Source organism: Saccoglossus kowalevskii, chromosome 14 (assembly GCF_978046115.1).
Source record: "Saccoglossus kowalevskii chromosome 14, keSacKowa6.1, whole genome shotgun sequence".
NCBI classification, from domain to species: Eukaryota; Metazoa; Hemichordata; class Enteropneusta; family Harrimaniidae; genus Saccoglossus; species Saccoglossus kowalevskii.
This window is the reverse complement of record NC_140654.1, coordinates 4434522-4462389: the sequence shown is the minus strand read 5'-3', so window position 1 is coordinate 4462389 and position 27868 is coordinate 4434522. Positions and strand designations below refer to the sequence as shown.

Sequence of the window (27868 nt, the reverse complement as noted above, 5' to 3'; positions counted from 1 at the left end):
TAAATTGACAACGTTCACAACACTCACTTTACTGTCTACTCAAAAGCAAGGTGAGAAAACACATCAGATAGGCACCCTGACACCCCTATTAATGAAATGGCACCTTCCAGCTACAAAGACACACAGGTTCTACAGGATTATTATGTGAAATAGTTTAACAGCTTGTTTATATCAGTTGAAAAAAATTATGTTCCAGTTGGGAAAAATGAATGAGAAAAATAGGCTACAATAGCATATCATCTTCACTGTATGCAACAGTTGCCATGTCCGTTCTTCATCTTTAAGCGAGATTTAGGACGGTACTTCTCCAGATACAATAGCTGTTTGGCGTTGATCGCACCACGACGTTTCCTATAGATAAATAATAAAATATCTTGAGTGAAACGCATGTCAAATGACAAATTTTAAATGATACCGTACATGCATTCAAATACAGAGTAAACAATGCACTAGAACTATATGTCTGACAAGTTAATTTTTAACAAAATAGATATCATTTCCCTATTGGTTATACAGAAGAAATATGGAAAATATTAAGTGTGTGAAAAAGCAAAATAATAAAAAAAGCTTAGAAAAAACTCCTGTATGCTAAAAGTATTCAAGGCATATTTAAAATTAATTAAAATTTTAAAATTAGCCTTTCAAACAAAAAGTTTCACGGCTATTATAGGTCTTCTATTTGAGATGTACAACATGAAAACAATGTAATCCACAGTATTATAATGTTTACAAAAAATAAATTTGATTGTATATCTGTGGTTTGCAGACTGATTTATTCCAGAATCTGTATTCTTTAGGTATCAGACATTGGCTATTTCAACCCCAAACTAGTCAGGTCTTTGGATTGTCCCTTGGCACATATGTACTAAGTTACATTATAGTGTGATGACGAGTTCTCGAGATACAAGTGGAAAAACTTAATTATGGACATAATTTCACCCAAAACTAATTAGATGGTCACATTGTTGCATTTATGTACAAAGATACATTGAAATAAGATAATTAGTATTTGAGATCAAAGGAAAAGCTAAAAATTTACTATAGGTAATAATTATGAACAGGAAACAAATCATGACTGCACATTGTTTCAGAGCACCTGGGTTTCATTGAAATCTGACCAGCAGTTCTTAAGATGTCAGTGGAACATGCATGCATGCATACATTATATATATATATACAGACATACATACAGACAGACAGAGCATGGAAGATACTAACGGAAGGAGCCACGACGCTATTGTTTTAGCTTTGCCCCAAGATCGTTTGTCAATGTTTATTCACAAACATTGTTCTTGTTAGCTTTTAGCACCTTCGTACAATGGGTTACGCTAATCTCGAGCATTCGGTAATATTCGGAGCATGTTCGGAAGCGATAGTCGAACCTCGCATGTACAATATTGAAAAACAAATTTTAGTTTGAATGCTGTTGTTTCCGGAAATCTTGGCGAACTCTTATGGAAAATTGTCACATATAACATTGATTAAAGAAGAACTGATGAAATATTGTGAATTTTGTATTTGTAATGGTAATGAGACTTAATCAACGATTGCTTGTGACAATTGCATTATTCAATGGTACCATTGTCAGTGCGTGGGTTTGGCGCCCGAAACTGTCAAAATTTTTGACCACCGGACATCGGCGAACACCAACAGAAAAGATAGTATCGAAAGAAGAGCATGTCTAGACACTTTCTCTGTAATAATATTTTTTAGGAGTCCTTAGGAATTGTTGTTGTATGCACTCAGAATCTTGTTATAGTTACAGTTGCTAATATTTAAAACATGTGAAATTTGTGAAGTCAAACGTTCATCTGTTGAATTTCCGGTTGTGAAATACGTATTTTGACTTTTCACACCTAAACAAACTCAGTGCGCACGTGTGGTAACTGTAGTTTCATAATGCGCATATATTTTATGGTCACATTAAAAATCGGCAAGGTTATATCATACTCCGCTAACTCGTTACTTGTGTAAACAATCGCAAACTATCATCGACATCAAAGATGAGCTAGACAATGTCCCTATCAGGATTAATTTGGGTTGAAACAAAAGGAAATAAACCAGTTAAGAGGCTTAAGTGGCCACTTGATAGGCGTCCTGGCTCCTTCCGTTAGTACCTTCCATGGACAGAGTAACTGTAAAGACCCATTGTGTGCTTCGCATTGTGTGCTTTACGGGTGTAGTAGACTTTCACATTTATGGGTGTAGTAGACTTTCATAGAAATTTAAGCAGTCAACTATCAGCTACTACATCTTTAAAGGGGAACCTTCCAAGTCCAGGGATTGCACCAAAGAATGGGACGCTATTGTTTATGTTATTTACAAAGTTAATCCAGAAAGTAAATTTGTTGTAAGATTAGGCTTAACTGAAGTGCCCCTTCATAGGGTTGTACAACAATTACTTACTGTCTGATCATTTCTACTGCATCTTCATACTTCATTCCCATTTCAATGAGAGCAATAGCAACTAAGACTGGTGCACGACCAAGTCCTGATACACAGTGTACAGCCACACAGCAATTAGGCTCCTCTTTGTTACGAATCTTTAATAAATTGAACCACTGTTCAACAACATCGTTTGGTGGAGGAGCACCATCGTCAAAAGGGAAATCCTACACATTGACGAAAGGGAATAAAGCATTATAAAACACTGACAAACAATCATCTTAGTGTCAGGATCAGAGATCACATTTCATAGAGATTATAAGGCCACAGGGTTTTGCTTTGTGTCATAGAAAATATTTAAAAATAATATATTTTTGTATTAAGAATTGTCACTACAATAACAATATTCACCATTTATTGAATAATGCATTTGAATACATGCATGACATATGGGGTGCACAAAAATGTGCAAGAATCCTAACTGACATTCGCAATGACAAGAAGAAAAATCTATTTTATTTGTGGTCTGAATAGATTAAATAGGATACAAAGTATGCATATAATACGGATCAACAGATGGACCACCAGATTTACGCAATATGTGATTAGAACCTTGCGTCTTCTGTAACACAGTTTCAATATTTTACAAAGCTGGACTAATAGAACTGTATTAAATGATCAACTTACCAAAACACGAATACCTTCCTTCTCTAAAATGTCGGTGTTATAGGTTGGCTCACAAACACGAACAACATCCTTCACTTCGTGTTTCTTTAATTCCTAAAACAGAAAAACGGAGAAAACTTTAACATTTAAATAGATTTCTGGGCAAGTTCATGATCACTGGCTCATTGTGCTAAAATCTGCACTGAGGGAACACAATGCTTTAAGAACTATTTCATTCATTGTAAGCATTTGTCTCACTTGAGTTATTTTCAGTTACTGGAACCACAAGATAAGCCAGTATGAAAGCATCATCCAGAGTTCAAATATTATACACATAGATCACTGTAAAGGGTCAGAATAAGCTTGACCAGAGCAACCATAAATTTTACATAAAATGATTAATGAGATGGATAGATCAATAGAATATTTAGTGAATGGTTGCTCACTACTAATAACTTACTACTGATAATTAATGATAAAAATAATTATTATTTTATTTATAATTACTGTAACAGAGAGTGTCATTTCTTGCAAACTACATCGGCTAATCAACTTGGATAATATGTCATGACAGTAATTAGGCAACATTTGTGGATTTTTGTTTGCTGTTCGTTTTTTTCCTTGTGCAAGTATTTAACAGATTCTGAATTGGGCATGTTTTTTTGGTTGAAATTTTTAATCAGTTTTAAATGAAATATGTTTACACATTCACTGTCATCACCAGGCTGTATTCTTATTAGCAATCCAGAAAGCAATACAGGTTATAACAGAAACATTTTCATTAAAAGTTTACAAGAATAGATTTATTGCAAATTATAATGGTTGTAAGTAATACAAAAACGTGTACCATATGGTACTTGTAATCATTTCATCATACTGATCCAATTAAATTTTTAGTCTAGGTAAATTGTTACATGATACCGGACACAACCTGTAATGATAATCATTATTCTGCCATATTCAATCAATTTTTTAATACGATACAGATCCAGTATAGTTCCCTTCAATGTATCACTGGTATGGTTGGAAATCAATCATTGAAAATTTTTAGTCATAACTTCTATAATTTCTCATAATTTCAATAATGTTCATTTAGAAGATCAATTCATGCTCATTCTGTGTCAATATAATAGTCTAAAAATAACCTAAAACTTGCGCAGAAAAGAGTGCAAACATTTGCAGAGCAATTTTTATAACTTAATCATTTAAAGAAACATACGAGAACAAGTTCTGATTGTGCAGAAATGACCTCTGACTTTGTACTTAGTCAACTGAGGACAAAGTATAAGATATGCTCCTCCAATACAGCACGAGTAATCGAACTCACCTCAATAAAAGTAGCCAAGGTGGCTTTGGTTGGTCTGTCAATTATCAAGAACCTCATATCTTTATACTTTATCTCCGCTGGGGCTGGTCGGAAATTATTACGTGCCATACTGAAATGCGTGTAATCTGGCATGGAACTTGAACAATATATAGAGAATTCCACCGAAGAATTGATCTCTGCCGTAGATTAGAGTTTTCTCTTCTCACAAATTGCACCTTCACCTCTCTAGTGCAAATCTCTCAATGGACACAAGGTATTTTTAACCCATCCGTCTTGTTTTTTGTCTCAGCAAATTGTTAAAAATCAAAAAAATTGATATGTACTCTATTTGCACCCTAAATTGCCCTCTCAGACTTCTTACACGTGCTGGCTCTGGCAGTAGTCTCCGCTGTTCTTAATAAACTCCATAAAGGTAAGTCCAAAGAAACCGAAAAACTGAAAAAAAAAATGAAAAATGAAGACAAGTTAGTTGAGTTTTTCTGGTGAGTCCTGTGAACCAGATGCAACAATGCTAACATGCGGAACTGGATCCCCAGTACAATCAAACAACTTTAACTCCTCAAGAATGTTGAACCATACTGGAAAATTTAACACCAGATCAATAATAATAATAATAATGCAAGAAATCCCATGGCAGTATTCATGTTTTTTTTAAATTCAAAAATGACTTATTGATTACAAAAAAAATCAAGATGAAGTTATCAATGTGGAGTTAGGGCAAGAGATTTTCAGCTGTCAACAAATAATTTTTTTAATTTGCTAGCTATTATTGTGAACTGATGAAAACATTTTGTGTAATGTGTAATCAGCTGAAAAGGGATTCAATTGAATTTTCTCATGATAACATAATCTACATATTCATACCTTATCTCCCACCTTGGAGGCTTCAAAGAAATTTGATTACACACTTTCACAAAATAAGAAAATGTCAAATCTTGCTGTATTATTATAGTTTATTTTTAGCAATAAGAACAAAACATTTGTATTAAGTCATTAGGAATATGGGACACCACGTCGTTAGTAACAAAGACATCAAAAGGAGTCTTTTCAAAATGTCCTCGCACTGCTAGGGATCAGTGTCAATGCTACTGTTTTTTTAATTAACTATTTTGCAAACAAACACTTCTGAAGGAAGCCTATGCTTTATTTAATGCACAACAAAACATTAAACATGCTGACCCATCACACATAAGCTGACAAAAATAATTTAACGTTATCTTAATGTCAAAAATACCAAAGTAAAAAAAATCAACATCTTGCATGAAATTAGCCCCCCCGCCCCCGCATCACTGAAATCATTAGTGTTTTTTTATATATTGAATATAGCATGTCTCCAGGCGTATGGTAATGTATTCCCTTGTCACATATAAACTGTCCAAATAATTGTTCGTCTCTGTCTATTAAAGAATGAGTTCATGCAAATATGAGCCTGATTCACATAGTTTCGCTTGATTTACCATGCACGTAATAAAAACTGAACCGAGATGCCAGCTTTTTCCCCATCATTTGAGAGCAGCTCACAATAACAGTCATCACGACTTGCTTTCTAAAATTATAAATTACGTTTTCAGAAAAAAAGCGTGTTCTTCTACAAAGAAGAAAGGTTCATTATTTGCAGTTCATTTCTTTGCATTTCCCCAGCTAATAGCTGTCAGCGGCAATTTGCAATAACAAGAAGTTCACTAAAAAATGGATCACAAGTCAGGAGCAATTCCATATCAATAACTAAAGCAGCTACACATTCAGAAGATGGCAAAAACTAATCTTTAAAGCAGATAATCCAATCTACGCAATAAATTCTAAAGGCGCCTGGGTAACTGTCAAGATATTTAATCAGCGCAGGGGCATTTTGATCCTCAAAGGGGGAGGGGGGGGGCAAAAAAAGATCAGATTTTATAATTACAGGGGAAATGTGACTGAAATATTTAATCTGCAGTACAATGGAATTCTGGTGTCTGGAAAACATTCCATTTTGAGAATCAGTGCGTCATAGTTGAAAATGCTTAATAACATTCCTAGATGTTTAGAAAACACATTTGCACAACATGCTGTTAGGAACTGGAATTTGAAGGCTCTAAGACATCACACAAACAGTAAAACATCCAAGCTAGACTTGGTCAAATCTCAGATTACTATCACAGTGCCAGTATGCGACCTCTCATAAACAGAGTCAAATTTCAATATTAGGAGTTAATTTGAGAACATAGAAACTGACATTACATCATTGACTGCTAGAAAAGGTGCTGACTTTAGTTTCAGGAGGACATCTAGAGAGACAGCTAGTGAGACTACTGGTGGGCTTCAAATGGACAGCCGGTGAGGGTACTGGTGGGCTTCAAATGGACAGCTAGGGAGGGTACTGGTGGGCTTCAAATGGACAGCTAGGGAGGGTACTAGTGGGCTTCAAATGGACAACCGGTGAGGGTACTGGTGGGCTTCAAATGGACAGCCGGTGAGGGTACTGGTGGGCTTCAAATGGACAGCCGGTGAGGGTACTGGTGGGCTTCAAATTGACAGCCGGTGAGGGTACTGGTGGGCTTCAAATGGACAGCTAGTGAGGGTACTGGTGGACTTCAAATGGACAGCCGATGAGGGTACTGGTGGGCTTCAAATGGACAGCCGGTGAGGGTACTGGTGGGCTTCAAATGGACAGCCGGTGAGGGTACTGGTGGGCTTCAAATGGACAGCCGGTGTGGGTACTAGTGGGCTTCAAATGGACAGCCGGTGAGGGTACTAGTGGGCTTCAAATGGACAGCTGGTGAGGGTACTAGTGGGCTTCAAATGGACAGCCGGTGAGGGTACTGGTGGGCTTCAAATGGACAGCCGGTGAGGGTACTGGTGGGCTTCAAATGGACAACCGGTGAGGGTACTGGTGGGCTTCAAATGGACAGCCGGTGAGGGTACTGGTGGACTTCAAATGGACAGCTAGTGAGGGTACTGGTGGGCTTCAAATGGACAGCTCGTGAAACAGAAACAGCTAGTCAGAGTATTGCTATCATCACAATTCACAAATTTCAAAAGCAGGGTTTATTACTTTATTTATAAATATAGCAGAGATGATATGGTAAGAGAAAATGTCTTTTCCTACAAGCCATGCTCTCAAGTGGCTTACTGGGGCAACTCCCCTGGGTTGTTCCTTTTTTGTCCTGCCACAACAATATGACAATTTTTGTAGAATGATTTTTTTTGTGAATTTGGGGTGAAATGAACAATGTTTTGCACTGCGTTTCGATGCATTGCGTTTATTCAGTTTCGTAAATGGTGACAAATGTTTATGTCATTTAAAACCGTAGATTAAAACAATATGGATGATGTAACGAAGACATTGATACCAATTCATGTCATAGTAGTATTTTTGTCGCATGAGGACACAACTGAAGTATTTGATTTCACTTTCACAACAGCCTGTGAATACAGAGAACTAAATCAGAACATAAAATCACCAAAGCATGACTCTTAAATGACACTGATAACCGTTCCATGATAAAAACAAGCAGCCTATCGGCTGAGATAGCTCCGCTGTTAGCAATGCACATTTCAATTAAAGAACTGAAGACATCATTAGAAAATGAACAATATGAATAGTATCAAAGCAATCTGACTTACAGTTTTCAACAAGAAGTCGAAAATATCACTTTTTACCCAAAATGGCAAAAATATTCACCAAAATTAGAGAATTAAAGATATCATTACAAAATGAACAAATCTGAGAGAGGTCCACATGTAGTACCTATATACATGTATGTAATATCAAAGTAATTGCACTTGCGGTTTTTAACAAGAAGTCGAAAATATCACTTTTTACCAAAAATGACAAAAATATTCACCAAAATTAGAGAATTGAAGATATCAACATGAAATGAACAAACCTAAGAGAGGTCTACCCAAGGTACATATACACCAAGTATCAAAGCATTCAGGCTTGTAGTTTTCAAGAAGAAGTCGAAAAAGTAAAACATTGACACGGACGACGGACGACAATCACTCATATGATAAGCTCCGCTCGACAAAGTCGACAGCGGAGCTAAAAAAAAGCTAAAAAAAAATTTGTTTTGTACTTGATTTGTTTTACTTCTGACAGAGCATTCATGTATTTGCTGTATCAGAAAAGCAGTGTATGAATCACATGATAATAACAGCCATTCATCATCTATTTATTGCATCCAATCACGGTAGAATCATATGAAGGTAGTTTTAATGATATTATACAGCCCAATGATAAAATTATTCTTGACAGACAACACAGTTATCTGCAGTCTCCATGGCAACAGATAAACAAATGTAAATGAAAGCTGTGACAAGACAATATCATTAGCTGAATTCCCAAATGTCACATTATTGGACAAATAAAATACTAGGATACCAAATTAATTTCCCACTGTAAAATAGTGTTTATAGATGAGAATTTTAGTAATTTACAATAAAATCAAATTAGAAATTAATCACTAGACAAAATTTAGCAATTTAATATACAAACAGAAATTTACTATCATAAACATAACTTTCACTGGGTATTACACAGATATTCACTAGGTTTAAAATCACTGAGCTGTGAAAAAAACAAGACATTCTACTATTGTTTAACTTTAAATTCACTATTTTAACTTAACATATTTTGCTACCAGCAAAATAACCATGAATAAACCCACCCAATTACTCATCCCCCCTGTACAACAACTCAAAACAGTTTACACTGGTTAATGGCAAATTATTTGTCACCTAACTGATAGAATAATAAATTTCTCTATAAAAAGACAATAAAAAACATTTTTGCTTACAATTATTTTGGTACAAAAATGTTATACTGTCATAATATTATCATACTCTAAAAATTAGATGTTTCAATTCCTTATTTGTCTCGCATGAATATATTTCCATACAACTAAAGGGGAAATATTAGTAATTTAAATACTAATCAACAAAACTTGCTTAAATATTTAAAGTCACTATATTGCTTTGAAGCAGCCAAAAGAAGCCATTCAAATATTCAGACTGAAAATGAATACGTGCTTCTGGAGAAGCAGTAAATTATGTATAGAAATTAATTTTATGATCAACGCTTTAACCTTGTTTAGTCTTGGATTACAAAGGCAGTGATAACATGCAATCACAACATTGGTTACCATGGTTACATAAATTGTTAATTAAGCAATGGGGAAAAACTGGTACCACAGTTTTTTAATATCAATACTTAGTGAATTCCAATGCTACAGAACTTAAGATAATAATGAACCGTGTCCTAGCAACAGAGTGTGAATAATTACCAAAAAAATGTAAACAAGCAGCCTGTCGGCTGAGATAGCTCCGCTGTTAGCAATGCACATGGCAATTAAAGAACAGAAGATATCATTAGAAAATGAACAAATCTGAGAGAGGTCCACATGTAGTACCTATATGTATAATATATCAAAGCAATTGGACTTGCGGTTTTCAACAAGAAGTCGAAAATATCACTTTTTACCAAAAATTACAAAAATATTCATCAAAATTAGAGAATTAAAGATATCATCATGAAATGAACAAATCTGAGAGAGGTCCACATGTACATGTAGTACCTATATATGTAATATCAAAGCAATTGGACTTGCGGTTTTCAACAAGAAGTCGAAAATATCCCTTTTTACCAAAAATTACAAAAATATTCACCGAAATTAGAGAATTAAAGATATCATTACAAAATGAACAAATCTGAGAGAGGTCCACATGTAGTACCTATATATGTAATATCAAAGCAATTGGACTTGCGGTTTTCAACAAGAAGTCGAAAATATCACTTTTTACCAAAAATTACAAAAATATTCACCAAAATTAGAGAATTAAAGATATCATTACAAAATGAACAAATCTGAGAGAGGTCCACATGTAGTACCTATATATGTAATATCAAAGCAATTGGACTTGCGGTTTTCAACAAGAGGTCGAAAATATCACTTTTTACCAAAAATTACAAAAATATTCACCAAAATTAGAGAATTGAAGATATCATTACAAAATGAACAAATCTGAGAGAGGTCGACATGTAGTACCTATATATGTAAATATCAAAGCAATTGGACTTGCGGTTTTCAACAAGAAGTCGAAAATATCACTTTTTACCAAAAATGACAAAAATATTCACCAAAATTAGAGAATTAAAGATATCATTACAAAATGAACAAATCTGAGAGAGGTCCACATGTAGTACCTATATATGTAATATCAAAGCAATTGCACTTGCGGTTTTCAACAAGAAGTCGAAAATATCACTTTTTACTAAAAATGACAAAAATATTCACCAAAATTAGAGAATTGAAGATATCATCATGAAATGAACAAATCTGAGAGAGGTCTACCCAAGGTACATATACACCAAGTATCAAAGCATTCAGGCTTGTAGTTTTCAAGAAGAAGTCGAAAAAGTAAAACATTGACACGGACGACGACGACGGACGACGACGACGGACAATCACTCATATGATAAGCTCCGCTCGACAAAGTCGACAGCGGAGTTAAAAAACTGCAATAGTTTCAATTAATAGTTCATAATTGTCCTAAATTAAAGCCAACTTTTCATACAAGCTTAACGCCTAATAAATTCATGCAAAACCCATCAAATGCCGCAAGAATTTTTTTTTCAAAATAACTTTTTTATAATTATGGAGTTTAATTATGGATGTGAGGAACACAGGACATAACATATTGTTTATACTGGTATATATCCAAATACGGGGAGCATAAAACAATGCAAGTTTCAGTTATATACTGGTACTATTACTCATAACTGTTCAATTAGAAGCACATCTCCGAAAAAAGTGAATGAAAAACAAAGATTGCATTCACTATATACTGGATTATTAAAATACGATGTATTATGAACAGACCCCCGAGTCATAAGAGGTGTTCTCACTAGACGAAATAAGCCTTTTATTTGACAACATTGTTAAAATGTGTGTGTGAACAGAATACACTGTTGTGGCACCGGCGTTTTTGACACCGCAATTAAAAGGGGTGGACCAGATCCTAAACGCAGTTGTCACACCGGCTCTTGCACAATGGAATGTGCCGTGGGAACACAATACAATGGCCAAAAACCCTCTATCGCCGACAAGGTGGTGTGGGTCACGACGTCACTTCCGGTTTACTTCCTACTTTGCGTGTATAATGGCGGCCTCGAGCAGAGTTTTGTCACAAGAGCATTAAGTCCGTTTATGTGGTGCTACTGTTAAGGTAAACCTTTTCATCATCTTTTTTCGTATAATTTCTGGAAGAATATATAGCTAGCTTTCGCATACCGATGTGAAACTAGTTTAATACTTTCATAACTGTGTTTTTTTGTCGATGGCACTTTCAAAATGTAAATAGTAATTTCAGGTGAATGGCAGTATTTACCAAATCACTACCGTTAGTTTAATAGCCGTTTACGAAAAAAATAACCGCTTTTCATGTTATTTTTTGACATTTTTGCTGTCTTTAGTATACTTGCTGTCCAAAAATGCGAAGGCCCCCCAAGGCGCCCCTTTTTAATTTGGTGTTTACGCTCATTCTTTGAGGCCTATATTTGGAGGACATTACAACTTTGACCTGCACGCAAAATAAGAGATAGCTCCGACAAATTAATTATAAATGTTCATTTTTTTTATAGAATCATGTGCAAAGCGAAGTCAACGAAGCGATGCGTACACAATAGCTGCCGCGAGTGAAATGAACCGATCACGCTTTTTGTTCCCATGATGCTTTGCGACGTGACTCACACCACCTTATCGCCGACTTATATATGCTTGACATTACACAAGATGGTGTCAGAGGTTACAAGTCAAATTTTCTAGCCAATCTGTTATCACACGTTCGTAACACTATTTCTGCCCACCAGTTATTTCCACGTTGAGTTCAAATCGCTTGGGTTGCTGGGTCTATTGTTGCATTATTCATACACGCGAATAACGTGAACCGATCATTTCTCAGTCTTGTTCGACCTAACAAGTTGACGATTTCTTGCTCTTTGAAATCTTGATTAATCGATCATCGTTGCCTTCTTCTTGAGCATAAAAACACACGGAAAAACAGAAACAAAGCAAATGCATTTACCAGAGGGGTCGCCATTTTGTAGATTGACCTTTCCATTTGTTTATTGACCTATCTGTGATATGATTCGTTGAGGGCGCAAAACACCGTTGTTTTTACTAAGTGAGAACGTAAGCAGACAATTCAGCAGATTAGCTAATAAAACAAGCAGCCTCTCGGCTGAGATAGCTCCGCTGTTAGCAATGCACGTTTCAATTAAAGAACGGAAGATATCATTAGAAAATGAACAATATGCATAGTATCAAATGCAATGGGACTTGCCGTTTTCAACAAGAATTCAAAAATATAATTTTTGACCATAAATGATTGTGGTTTTCAACAAGAAGAAAATATCACTTTGTACCAAAAATGACAAAAATATTCATCAAAATTAGAGAATTGAAGATATCATTCATGAAATGAACAAATTTGAGAGTGGACCATATCTATATATGTAATATCAAAGCAATTGGACTTGCAGTTTTTAACAAGAAGTCAAAAATATCACTTTTTACCAAATATGACAAAAATATTCACCAAAATTAGAGAATTAAAGATATCATTACAAAGTGAACAAATCTGAGAGGTCCACATGTAGTACCTATATATGTAATATCAAAGCAATTGGACTTGCGGTTTTTAACAAAAAGTTGAAAATATCACTTTTTACCAAAAATGACAAAAATATTCACCAAAATTAGAGAATTGAAGATATGATCATGAAATGAACAAATCTGAGAGAGGTCTACCCAAGGTACATATACACCACATATCAAAGCATTCAGGCTTGTAGTTTTCAAGAAGAAGTCGAAAAAGTAAAACATTGACACGAACGACGACGAACAATCACTCATATGACAATGTCGACAGCGGAGCTAAAAAAAAGTGTCAACACCCGCGTTTTTTAGACGTGTGAGAACATAGCTATAGTGTTGCTTCAAAAAAAGAGATATTATGTGTTTACAAATTTACACTTTGATTTTTAAAAACTACACAAACCACTTAATATTGTTGACTCATTGCCTCCATATGTAAAATACAGTCCTGCTTTTCAAGTTTAATAACATTTTAATTCATGTGCAGCCAAAAAATTGCTCGACTTCTGCGACCCTATGCCAATGGCCAATTAATATTAGATTTGGTGCTAACAAATATCATCACTTTTGCCACCAATTACTAAGAATAATTGTCAAATATATTGTCCTCAAAACATATCCACAGAAAGTTACCGGTAAATATCAAAAGACACCTTGTCTAAAAGTTAGTTCCATATTTGTATTTACTGAAAAATGATGCAATCTGACTTAATGTAATCTTCTTCCTATTTGGCATTTAACAAAAAAACAAAACAATGTTGTATAAGCCACCATGGCTAAACCTAAAAGTGGAAGCCCAGAATGATATGAAATAATTAAGCCTTTATTTTGTATTTAAGGATGCTGTACACGTTTTTGGTATTGATTTTCTAAACTGATATTTTAATATAAAATATTTACTGAACAACACAAAGCTATATATTGATGGAAAGCTTATTTCACACTGGATATGAAATAGACAAGATAGTGTGTGTATGGACGTGTATAGTCACGTGATCTCTGTGTAAACACAGAAAGCCATTTTCGGTAAAAAAATAATTGAACCAATGAATAAACAAATTTAGTGGAACATTGGCAACAAAACAGTTTTTCAGATGACGTTCACCACCATTCAGTGTGAATTAAGATATCTTGAAAAAACAATGCGATCTGGTTCTTTCCGGTATTCAGAAATTAGAATGTAATTTCGAAACAATAGGAAAACAGAAAAATCCCAGCGCGGCTTGAGAGGGAACATATCGAAGAGTGTGTGCGAAAAATAAGTATAATGCGTCCACTAAAACGCGAGATCAAAAGCCTGCAGTTGACGTGAATCGCTGTTTTGTTTAACCGAGAAAATGGCAAAAACAACTTAGCAGCAACGCAACGTATCGTCGGCTAATTCAAAATCCGTTTGTCCCATGGATCAAAACAAACTCATAATGAATAGTCATGGTATCTGTCTGTCATAATCACGCAGATGTGTGGATATGCGTGGTCGCAATTGGTTATAAAGTACGAAATTATGCTCCCGAATCCAATAGGAAACACTGTTTCACGGCGTGACAAAGCTGCGCCAAAATGACGTAATGATTTACATATTCATTAATACGTTGTGGGAGGAGACACTCCTTTTCTGGAAGACTCATTACCATACATTACCCTTCATGGAAGGTCATTCTCTTGCTCAGCTGCTGAACCAATAACCGTGGCTGAACGCACCACCAGAGTCAACTACATGTACCGTAGTTTTCTTTCCAAGATTTTTTTTTACTGTGCAAGATGTCTCGACGGAGATCTGTATTATCTGATTTGAATGGCAATGAGGGGGAGAGAAGTCACAGCGAGTGCTGAACTGAATCGGGAGATGCGATCGCTTAGGTTTAAAGTTGTCTTTCGATCGGGCGGTGAATTTTCAGTTTGTTTGCTCCATTATTATTTTGTTGATTGGTAAAATAACCTGTTCGCCATAAATCGTGTTTTCCGTTTTTTAGTTCCCAAAACTGTTGTGACAAAATTAGTGTGATGATTCATTTTCCATCTTCAATGCGTATAACATAGTACCGGAACAACTGCTGGCGGGGACTACTGCCGGTATCTTACATTCAGTTCACTTTCTATATCATGTATAACAAATCTAACTTCATTGAATTCGTCAAATTATTTATTGAGAATGTCAAGATTAAGAAAAATAGAACAGGTAAAACAAGGATGCTCACACACGCGCTTTTACAGCTGCTTGTCTCGTGCTTTACGTGTAGCCATGGTGTAGCCAAGTTTGGGCCCAAGTGTTCCACTTCCGACTCATTGTGGTCGGAGTCCATGACACGTAATTTGGTCACGAAAACTAAGTCTGCCATGTGCTCAAATGTTCTACCTACTGTTTATACCTCCATGGTCTGATCAATTAAATCGTGGAAGGTACAAATGTACCTTCCATGATTGAATTTTCATAATAATCGCTTTACATACTGTCGACGTTCTCCAAATTTCCTTGCATTCGTTTTCTTTCGTCACTGTCATAGTCGACCCTAAGACGGTTTCATAGTCGACTGCTTGAAGAGCGAGAAATTCAACGAAATTAAATTTGTGGACGATCGTAAATGGAATGCGTGTAACTTGTACCTCGGACTACTAATACTTGTATTACTAGTCTGAGCTTGTACTGAATGCAAGAGACTGTTTATATTTGCTATGGGTGGTGACTATTATGCAAATTATCTGTCTATTATGTCTTTGGCTGATTAATTAAAACATAGCTTTCAAAACAATCACATGTGCTTTTGTTTTTAATTAACAAAAATTGATTTTTACACCCTATAAAAACATCCAAATCACTTTTTTGTGTGTTTGCTCCTTGTAGTACAGCATTGAAAAATGCAAAAAAGTAGAATTTTGGGTTTCAAAGCAAAAAAAGGTGTACAGCATCCTTAATTCAAATATCTACTTTGTTGTACACAGCAATACAACAACACAAAGGAGAATATCCATCAGTTCAGGGAGAGAGGGAAGGCAGGCAGGCGAGAAGGGTTGGTCCAGCCAGCTTTGATCTTGATTCAACACACATACACATCACATCATAATAAATTCTTGTTTAAACAGGTCAGTGAAATAATCTGCAGGAAGAGCTTCTATGCTAGCAATTTCCAGAGTTCCTCGTCATAAATTCTCAGCATAGTTCACCAAATATAGAACCAACATGAGATAGTGAACGCCATGTCGCCTCTGACATTTGTAACACGATGCTGTCATTCTATGAACTCAATTAAAGACTGCTAACAAGCTGCAATACACAGACTTATTTTTCATTTCCATTTCCAGCGACTAAGAGTCATTTACATGCACATAAACAAACTTCACGCTGCCACCCCCCTCCAATGGTAAAATTTAGAGATGTATGGAGAGGGCCCAGAGATCCCAAACGATACTTATTAACTGCATATTACTAGTACAAGCTTTCAATTTCATTAAATCACTAGACATTCAATCAAAAAAAAAACAAGTCACCCCCAATAGTATTCAACTGAATTGACATACGAGGGCACACAACAAGTACAGAAAAAAAATGATCTGCAAATCTGAATACAGTTAGCATTTATAATGAAATTACACTATCAAAACAAATGTTTGCAAAAATTTCAAGTTCGGGTTTCATTGCCAATAGTGCTAGTAAATTTATTGACAGCATATTAATTTACTGCAAGTAATTTTACTTAGACTTTAGTGTGTGTTTTATTGTATTTAATGTCTTTTCACCACAGATAATGTACCTAAATGTATTATTTAGTGTCAAATAAAATATACTATACTATAATGACATACTCCTGCTTTTGTGAGTGACTTTGAACAAAATCAGACCATGCATATCAGTGAATGATATTTAGACGAATGAATGCACGTATAATGGGGAACCTCAAACCACAACTTAATTGAATCAATAATATAGAAAAGATGGCATGTGACTGGCAGTACTAGGTAAAATCATCAGCACTATCTTAAACAGTTGACAATCATATCCAATTACTTGGCTTCAATACATCAAACCTCTAGTTGCCATGGTAATGGATGAAGTCATAATCCAAAACGTCTAAGAACACTTTTCAACCAACAACGGTCATAGCAAACATTCTCGTACAGTCAATGGAATTAGTTTGGTTGCTATGATACAAGCAGTCAACACATTGAATGCCACAGGAGAAGGGACTAATTGCTTTCATTAAACATTATCTCCAAGATCATTTCCAAGCATTAAATTGGTGATATGAATTAGGCAATGTAAATGAAATAAGAATAAAAACAAAAAATCAAATGAAAATATCAGTGATGAATGTACGCGTTTGTAAATTTTGTATCAACCACATCCTAATTTGTTCAAGGAGGAATTATGAATTTTTGAGATGTTCATATTTTATCACATTAAAGTGCCTGTGAAATGGCTGCTATTTTCACGCCTAAAATTATCCATTGATACATAAATATTATTATTTTTTTATGTTTCTAAGCATGAATTATTTTTTAAGTGAAAAAATGTGTTTTAAACTCAATCTACGGCAACTTTATTTTTGTGTATTTTAAAACGAGGCTCCTCATTAGCTTCTTATTTGCATACAGAAATTCCCCTTGTGATGTCAGAAGGGGAAGTCGCATGGCAGCTTGCATTGCCGATACATGTAAATAAGGCAAATTTCTTCTGCAGTTTTCTCGTCTTTGACTAAATTGTCACTTATGTACTTGTTCGTCGAGGAGGAATGGACCATAATGAACACATAGTATCAATTTTTGTTGCATGGGGTTGAGTTAGATGCGAAATTCGTTCGTTCTGGTGTAGCTGGTCACTGTGATCGTCAGCGGCGCACGTTTGTACACTGTCGCTGGACAAAATAGAATTTGATGTCGGAATTATCTCGTTATTTAGCAGGTTACTAGGCACGTCACTACACTGTTTTATTTCATCGATCGTCTGAGTAAAACTTTCAAAATTATAATAAAAAAGAACATATTTTGACATTCTAAACATTAGACCATAGTGATCACTATAAAATAATTTAAAAAACGACAAATCACAGTTACTAAATAAATGACAGCCGCGTGGAAATAAATTGAAATTTTGTTGAAATAGGTGAATGCGTCGGGTCACGACAAGGGCAAGTGCGTTAAAAGCGGCGTTTAATTGAATAACAAAAATAATCGAGATCGACACACATACAGATAAATTCAGAGTAGATTCGAGTTAGCGTGATCCATGGCATGATTGTCATAATTATAACATATTAAAACTTTATTTGGTGGAAACACATTGACCAAGCCCGGATTCTTATTTCATAAATTATTACGCAGATCAAGCTGCAAGCATGGAGGTAAAAAAGAACAGAGGTGTGAATTCGACATTCAACACCAATCACCAAACAATTCAGAAACTTTTAGACTTCGAAAATGAAAACAATTAGCAGTGTGTAAGGGCTGTGTAATTTCCTGTTTGTCCGACGCTTCGTTTTCGTGTCACTGTCAAAATTATTGCTACCTTTTATCATGGTCCGGAATTTATTTCTTTCAAAAGTGTTGCGCCAGGTTTATGTTGTCAACGTTTCTCTTTAAACCTAGTTGTTTTTTTCATGGACGAGGACAGTTTTTCCAAAAAATGAATCTGGGGTTAAGTGGCTTTCGTCCACTGATGTCGCACCTTCGGATCGATTAGAAACGTGTGAATACTTACAATATGACTATACGTTTCACTGCAACTGCCCACAACACAACAGCTAAAAACTCTCTCTCAAAAAAGAAAAAGAAAATACTGTGGAATACTTTATTTTCGCTGGAATTAATTTTCGCTGAAAAGGCTTTTTGGGCGTTTTCTATGGAATTTATTTTCACTGATTTTTGATGAGTTTAATGTGAAATATAGGGAAAAAAGTATATTCGCTGGATTTTTATTTTCACGGAATCATCCCTTCAGCGAAAATAGTGAAAATAAATTCTAAGCGAAAATAAAGTATTCTACAGTAGACAAAAAAAGAAAGAAAAAAAACGCCGACTGAAAAATGTATATCGTTTAAAAGTATACTGAATGACCAGTGTTATAACGGCTCAGGGGTATGACTTCCTTTCACATTTTGGCATTTGGTGACGCACTTTCGGCAAGAGTAAAAAATCCGGAAACAGTCTGTCGTTTCAGGATAGGTGGGCGTGGCTACAACACGAGAAATATCCCAAATTTACTTGGATACGAGTAATCATTTTCAGCAAAAAAAATCAATAACTGCCCATTTCAGTGGGATACAGATCTAAAATGAGAAACGCGAGGGTGGGCATTGCACAGGCACTTTAAGGGCTGGCAGTGACAGTATAATAATATTAGAATCCATTCATGAAATGTACAATTTATTTGTCAACAGTGTGTAAAATGTTTGCTGTAAATATGGTTTGAGAGCAATAATTAGACACAAAAAAACAAGAAAATTTCAGTTCTATGGATCATCAATTTAAAATGTTGGAACAAATTAGACACATGCCAAATCAAGTTGACAAAAAACACGAAAATAAATGTAAATTTTCTGAATGGTTGAAACAAAGCATTTTTATCTTCAATATAAAGCTGAGATCAAATTCTGCTGATAATAGTGTGTGAACCCTTGGAACGTGTCAAAATAGTGTCAGTGGTAAACTTAAAAGAACAATGTATAGATGGACAAGGCAGAGATGGGCAATGAAGGAATTCTTAGTCTTCTTTGCCATTAATAACAAGAATTTATTATATAAGTGGATATCACAAACCCTTGAGAATTAGAAATACCATGAGATTTGTAGCATCAGACCCATGTACAGAACCCATGCATACTGACAGCCATGTTCAGGTCAATTGAATGATAAACTCCGACTCAAGCTGAGTGGGTCCCAAGTGGACACGAAGACAACTAGGGTAATTCCTCTACAATTATGAAAGATTAAAAATATTCTGCAGTATGTGCAGAATTTTGTTGCATTATAAAACACAACATTCACAAAAGCATTTTGGCTAAAAAAAACACAAAAAAACATGCAAAATACTTACATCAAAAAACACCTGAAACAGTACATATAGAACAAGAAAACAACTAAAATTAAAATAAACTTACACCGGAAATGTATTGAATGCCAACAGATGGAAAGGAAAGAAAATTTACAGGTACCACAATAAGCTAAAAATGACAACACAAGAATGATAAAAATATCTAAATTACATTGTACACGTATATGCATACGAGAACAAAGTTAGTGGTGTAACTCTATTGTGCTGTCGATACTATTACCAAGAATTTTATATCTTTGTCTGAAAAAAAAGTTCTCATAAAATTTGAAGGTTTGAACTCTTCATAGGGACAGTGAATCTCCCTGACAATGGATAAATTTCATTCCAAGAATGCTGTGAAATCAACGCAAAAATTGACTGGTGAAAATTAAACCAATTTACCACACTGGTAACAATCCTTGGCATACAATGTATAAGTCTATAAAACTGCTTTGCTGCCCATGGATGCCACAGCAAGAATAAATGAATTCTTTGGGCACTACTAATACGACAGGGATTCACAATCACCAAAACCTGTTTGACTTCCAACATTTAGGCAAAGTATTACAAGCGATATTAAGCCTCCAAGATATTAGATGGTGCCGGCCGGCAGTAAACTGTGGACGGCAGTAAACTAGGGAGGTTATTGCCACAACAGAGAATTGACGCAAGTGCTATGTAATGATCATCATCAAATGATGTCAGTCGACCTAAAGGTCCCATTATTTACAACCTCTATTTTAACTGATTGGATTTGAACAGTAAAGACAGTGATAGAGAACAGTCCTCCCATGAATGAGAGAGCAGCGCATAACTTGTATAGAAAACGAGATTACACTGTCTGCAACTGGAAGGCTGGGTCAAAGAACAGGACGTGTGAATGTTGTCCGGTTACTTACTATCCACAGTGTGGAAATACTGTTAAATATTCTCATTAAGCATGTCAATAATAAATTTATTACAACATCATAAAGCATTGGGTAGTCAAATTTTTATCATTGTGAAAATGTATAGCATGTAGGGAAAAACTTATTACATCCATTTTTCAGACTTAACATATTCAGATTAGTCGTGTGCTATATTTATACAATCAATGTCTGGGAATCCACTGACTGTGGACACTGAAGGTGAAATATTAGCAGGGTCAGGGATACACATATTTAGTGGTTTAATAACTACATGTGGTGTAGTTGGGAGGGAACCCCTGGGCAAGTGTAAATATAACACCTTGTGGTAGAGTTTAGCTCACTAACAATCAGTTTTTATAGATACCAAGTGTTAATAATTCCTGCAAAAGAGTTATCTAAGGGGGTATGACGACATTGCACAAATTGCAGTCTTGTGTTAACCCATTTGCTTTAATAGAAGCACACTTGCTTACATACATGACAGAATTGTATTTTAATGACCCACTACTTAATAGTAACAATTTTTTAGTTCAGAGATGTACTTCTAATAGAACAATATAGCAGAGATGGTGAAACATTTTCATGTTCAGAATTCCTGAGTCTGAAATCTGATTTTATACATAAAAGGCAACACTATGGCACGTCAATTTTAAAAGCACAACTGTCAGACAATCTAGATAATTATTTAATCAATAAAACTCTTATGACTCAAGATCAAGTGTAGGATTGCATACTTATAATTTGCTCCAATACAAATTATTACAAAATAATCTTTTTAGCTAAAATGCTTATTAAAAGTGACAATTCAAAAACGATATTAATAAAAGGTACATCATTGAAATTAACTAACATGTAATTGAAATATTCACACACAAAAAAAAATATGCATTTTCTTAATAGTGCAGTGACCCTTAAGAACAGCTCCTAGATTTGATGATTTTTTTTCAAATTAATAGTGTATCAATGACATAAATGAAACCTTGTAGGTGAAATAGATATGCCCACCAGTACCAGATAGTACTTTAATCTTCAATAGGGTCAGTTGACATTTTGCCATATATGCAGTATAGCATTAGATAATTATAGTTGTCTACTTACATCTGCCCACATACAGCTTAGTTGAGGTAAAATTGTCAGACGAAAATGAAACTGAATCACATTTTCATTATCTATAATCAGCATTCAATAAAACCCATTGTCTTTTTATTTTGTTTACATTGTAAAATATTTATATTTTTCTGTTCATCAAGCACATGAAAAGTAGTATTACTCATCTCAAAGCATTCTCATATCATGGATAAAAAAACTGAAGATGTTGATACAATTATGAAGGCTGCCAATGTTCAATCCAAAATCTTCTTTAAAATTATCAACTATTAATTTAATATCTTGCTGCAATTAATAGCAAAATGCATTAACATATATTTCTACCAGCAATATTAGATTAATGTTGTACGAGATATACCAGTATTCGACCAGGCAATATTAGATTAACAGTTATTTTTGGGCCACATGAATGACGCACAAACCACTAATAAATCAAGGAAGTTTATTATTAGAAATAATTTTTACAAGTATAATATTATCAAAAGTATACACAAATGTTCTTATAATGTGGGTATCAATCCAAATGCATAATAGCACTGTGAACAACAGATGGTTATGCATTAATGGAGGATTATTATTATCACCAACAGCACTATAGATAGGTGTACATCAGACTAATTTACAAAACCTCCATTCTGCCAAGAGGGCAAACAACCTGCATAGGCATTAAGGTAGGGCGTTTCTCTTCAGATAAAAATCTGTGAATTTCCTTGCATGAAACCAATGTTTTTGTGATCACTAGTTTTTAATCTGAAAATTTACCATTTTTTAATTAGCAGGAGAAAAAATGAGAGCAATATCGAATTTACCATCATGAGACTGAAGACTCGATTTTAAGCTATCAACAAGAAGTTGCATGTTGATGTCATTGATGTACACTGAAAATTCTAAATAATTGCACAACTCAACGAAAAATATAATGAAAATAAATTTATTGAATTAATTGGAGAAGTCTTGGGTGAATGCCATGAAGTGTGTCATATATGGCCAAGATAAACTACATTAAATAAGCTAGACAAATCAAATCTCAATTTATGAAACTGAATTTTGCCTTCACTCTTTACTCATATAAAATAATAATCAGGGATTTTCATCATTGTTCACCATGACGGGAAAGTGAATGCAGAACAGCCACCCACCCACCCACCCACATTCAGATACATGGATGCAAATATTAAAACCAATGAACATTTTCAGTTATAGGACATCTATCTAACAATTTAATTTTCCAAGAGCATGATTATAAACCTTATAAGTGCTAATCTTGCTGCTACAAAAGTTGTACAAGCAAATTTAACATGTCAGCCGAATAATTACATGACACTATCGGTATAATGAGCAGACTGTCACATGAATTATATCCTTTCCGGGACTAATTGCACAATGTCTGTTTTGATGTTTATTTATTATATTCAGTTCCCTGATCAGTGCTTCATATGTTATGGGCGTGTCAAAACCTATACTGTACTTAACAGTTTTAACTGCATATGCACAGTAACAATATTTATTGTATGCAACTGTTGCCATGTTTATTCTGTTAGCAGATCATTTGCAGTTAGTAGTGAATGTGCTTATTGTGTCTTATTGTCATATTTTAAGGATCAGGTAAACCAGGATTAGGTAAATGCATTTTTTTGGTTCATATGTATTTTTCATTGCAGATGTGCTTCTAATAGAGCAAATACTGCAGGGTTAGGTTTTCCCAGTGTTCAAGGATTACATTAATACTAAAGTTCAAAGCAAACACAGCCTCTATAAAGCAGAAGACTGGTACAAATCATGTCCTGAAACAGTGATTAATGTATAAATATTCAGTATTTTAAAATTGGTGAACATTTTTTAATGTAATTACACTGAAGTGGAAAGCTTAAACCAGTTTCAATTTTTCACTTGACCGGACGGACACTGAAGGTCAGGTCACTCGAAGGAAACAAAAACTACACAAGTCTCAGATGAAAAAAAATACAGTATTGTAATATATTTAAATTTGCTTGTTTTCACTTACAAAAGATAAAAATGTGACATATGCTGGGGTCGCTGAAATGTGTAGAGTCAAACATGTGACTGAAGCAACATATATCCTAAGTTGCCAAGGGAATAAAAAAAACAGTAACAGTGGGAAATAAAAGACCATGTTCAATCACATTGCATAGAGATATGAACTAGGTAATTTAGAATATATTACTGTATACACATTAGGCTATATTGTTTATTTCAGCATTTATTCTGATTATGGCCAACAACTGATTGAAGGCTACAAAAGTCAACCATCAGAACTAAAAATGAAGAAATTTTATAAGTACTATAGTTCATGATATTTAAAAAAGATTCCATGAAATGAAAAGACGAACACCAAATTTCATGAAGGCGTGAATTTGTTTCATATTAATAAATATTTATAAATGCTCATGAATTTCAACCAGCGATGGAAAACAACTAGACCAATCATAAGTCTTAGTCAATGAATACTACCCATATAGAACTTTACTGGGTCACTTAACCTTGAACCTCACCTAGACATTAGCTTTTTCCCCAATGGGACATTTTTTGCCAAACGTTACTCTGTGTACTTGCATTCTTTTTATTTTATTTTAGTAAATGAATGACTGTATTTCAAGTGTAATAAACAACTTTTTTTTGTATTTGTGTTCATAGCAGTAAACCGGCCAATGAAACCTTGCAAAGATGGACATTAACAAATGATTTTAACGGCCACTGAAAGCAGCTTCTTTGGATTTCAATGAAGCGCGAGAATCTTTTGGGATAAATGTTTATAATATAATAAAATATTTATAATTCTCTATAGAACAAATTCACACCTTCATGAAATCCTGTGAAATAAAAGTTTTCCAAACTAGTTTCCATGAAAACAATGACATAATTTCCACTCGTGTCAAGCTCTACTCTAGTGGCAATTTTGTATTGAAAATTAGACAAAGTATAATACAATTGGGATTCATATATCAAATACTAGTTTGGGTGTTAAGTTCTTTCCTTGGACTTTCAAATAGCTAGGCACAGGAAACAATTTAGTTTTTCAGAAATTTCTGCACTAATGGTGTCAGCCACCTCCATCTGTACTAAATTGGGGTGGTTTTGTATTCAAAGTTTGTGCAATTAATGTCTAATGCGTTTTGTCACACACAACAGCACATTGGCTAGACTGAATGTTTTGACAAAAGTGAAGGATGCCCCCCTTCACCTTATTTAATCACAACATTGTGCAGTGTCAGACACAGCACTCTCAAAGTGGTTTAACTATTTCATGCCACCACGGTCATAAAACAGACACAAAACATCTCATTAGAGTTTTCAAATCATGATGCAGAGAAGCATTATTGATTTTGTCACTATGCTGTTTTCATTTTTGCATATTCAATTCAGTAAACAATTATTTAGCAACTCATTTGCAGATTAAAAACAAATAAGTATAATGGCTCATGATGAACAATAAAGGATATGATTCTACAATCAGATTTATTAAACAAGTGTAGTAATTTTCATTTGTCAGGAGCTAAAGTTGAAGAACGAATGAAAATTGCTAGACAATTTTAATAAATCTGATATTGTGGGGTCACAAATTTGATATCCTGTTTATCCATATATCTATTTTGCAGCTTCTAAATGCTAACTAAGACTGCAATTGTAGTTTGTGAGGTTTCCAAAACAAAAATTGTCTTTCATGGACACTGATTACTGTTAGCTTAACCCCATTGCAATTGAGAAGCCAACACTATGGTTATGTATTTGTAACATACCAGTAATGACTAATTTTGAAGTCAAATCGAATTTCACAATCTGTGAAAAATAATCTCTTAACACATTTCACTAGAATTATTTGAATTAATACAATTTTTAATAATTCAATTAAAACCACCAACATACATATTGGCATATTTTGTGATACTTGGCCATAATGTCAAAAGTTCAATCTGCTTGCATGGGCCAATCTGATTGCCAGGATTTGTTATGACATTGTATGAAGATATAGAAAATTATAACACTGAACAGCAATAATATATGGGATACATGATATGTTATGACAGAGTGAGTCACAAATAAAAGACGTTCTCACTCCATCTTCCAAAAAAAAAAATTACATTACAAGAATGATTCATGATGATGAATACTCCAATAAAGTATAATCATTTTATTTTAATTTTCTACTCAAATTCTGAAATAACAATTCCCATTGTGCAGAGATTTCGATGCTTTCTGAATCAGCAAAACAGCGGCTTTGAACCAAAAAATACAAAAATGCAGGGCTTCATTATTTGGATTGGTACATGTATATGTTTATTATCCTGCAATATCAGGCCAAGGACACATAATTTACACGACCTTCAAAATGAGGTACACTTAAGATTGTAATAAATCGGAAAAATACGAGGTCGGCCTTTGTAAGTGACGTTTTTTTTATTTGTAATGTAAATCGAGAACTGAATATTCTTTTTTCCTTGTACAATTGTAGACATCGTCATACTGTAATCCGACGAAGAGATGTGTGGTGATCAAACTGCAGCACGTTATCCGGGCGTAGTCTCGGGTAATATGATGGTGGGTGTCAAATGTGAAAGCAGGAGAAAAAAATGTAAAGTTCTCGAACATCATTCCAATGCGCGTGCGAAGAACAATGTTCAGACACTTGAATGTTTTTGCAATAATAGCGACACACATCGACAAGTATACGACATACATTAAAATGGTCTCATGTTTTAGAAACGATCGACTGGATAATCAATTTTTACCAAGAGAAATCAAAACACATCACATGTCCGACAATCCTGGTTGATTAAACAGATGAAGAAAACGGCAAATATTATGGCACTACGTAGCATTCCTATTTAAATGTTGGCTACACCCAAGCCGGCGCATAACATTTACACATCAAACAAAGCCAGCCACATAGTACGAGTATCGATCAAACCTCTACTACTTGGCAGCAGTGTCGTGGCACTGCTCACTAAAACATGCCGAAACGCACTTTTGAATCAACATTTCGCTCTGAAAATGTGTCAAAAGTAAGATCGACATTACAGAAAAAGTCCACCTACCGTGATATCCCTACACATTGAAGGAAAACGATACCGGTTGAATCGTAACCACACAGAAAATAAGTGGAAGTTGCGTCTTGTTTAACGCGTTCGAGACAAATGAACGAAATGCCGCAAAACGTTCACCACGCATGCGTATTCATTCTACTGTGGTTGGGAGAAGTTAGATTTGCAATCAGTTAATTTCATAATTTTACTTTGGTTTCCCAGAGTTAATTTGCGACTGTCTGATTGTATTCTATAGAAAATTAATTCTATAACACAATGTATTGAATCCGTCAGAGATAGTTCTATAACACCTAGTTTTAGTAGTAAAACAAAAGATAACATGCTGCCACGCTGAATAAATTCTCTCTCATTATCCTATGACCTTTGACACTGAATCTGGAATATACCGGCTTGTCATTCGACGTGAACGGATTTTGTTCGTCAAGGACAAATTATTCATTAGCCCAAAGCCAGGTTGTTGTGAAATCATCATAAACAACCATGAGCCAGAACTATATTTGGTTTTATCGAAATAGTGACGCAACATGAGAGAAATTTCCAGCGTTTGTAATTTTAATTTTGAAAAACATCGAGCGCATTGCATGGTTACAATATGCCAGTGCCTACCGGCCTCGACCAGCTGGTGATCCCGCCACACTTTCGTCTATGATTTCACATCACTTGGATACGTTTGTCGTTTGTATATTTTCTCGGACTAGTTCGCCAATATACCTCCACCAATTTAGCTAAAAGCTTTCTTTCGTTCCATATTG

General features: G+C 34.7%; 1 protein-coding gene across 1 annotated transcript; it reads right to left on the bottom strand.

Annotated features, from left to right (window-relative positions):
* On the bottom strand, nt 1-27208 carry LOC100372041 (protein tyrosine phosphatase type IVA 1-like). The gene is made up of 5 exons (XM_085507809.1): nt 27108-27208; nt 4379-4813; nt 3073-3165; nt 2407-2612; nt 1-351 (listed from the first exon to the last, which is right to left on the bottom strand). Exons 2-5 carry the CDS (start codon nt 4508-4510, stop codon nt 243-245), a joined length of 540 nt encoding a protein of 179 aa, XP_085363935.1. The 5' UTR covers nt 4511-4813; nt 27108-27208; the 3' UTR covers nt 1-242.
* Between the last annotated feature and the right edge of the window lie 660 nt (nt 27209-27868).

What these genes read in the sequence shown, in the direction of transcription:
- LOC100372041 (XM_085507809.1), bottom strand. Translation starts at nt 4,510, where the DNA reads ATGCCAGATTACACGCATTTCAGTATGGCACGTAATAATTTCCGACCA. An exon ending in CCTTGGCTACTTTTATTGAG is followed by an intron (nt 3,166 to 4,378) that starts GTGAGTTCGATT and finishes TTTCTGTTTTAG; the next exon opens with GAATTAAAGAAACACGAAGT. An exon ending in GCAGTAGAAATGATCAGACA is followed by an intron (nt 352 to 2,406) that starts GTAAGTAATTGT and finishes ATTTATCTATAG; the next exon opens with GAAACGTCGTGGTGCGATCA.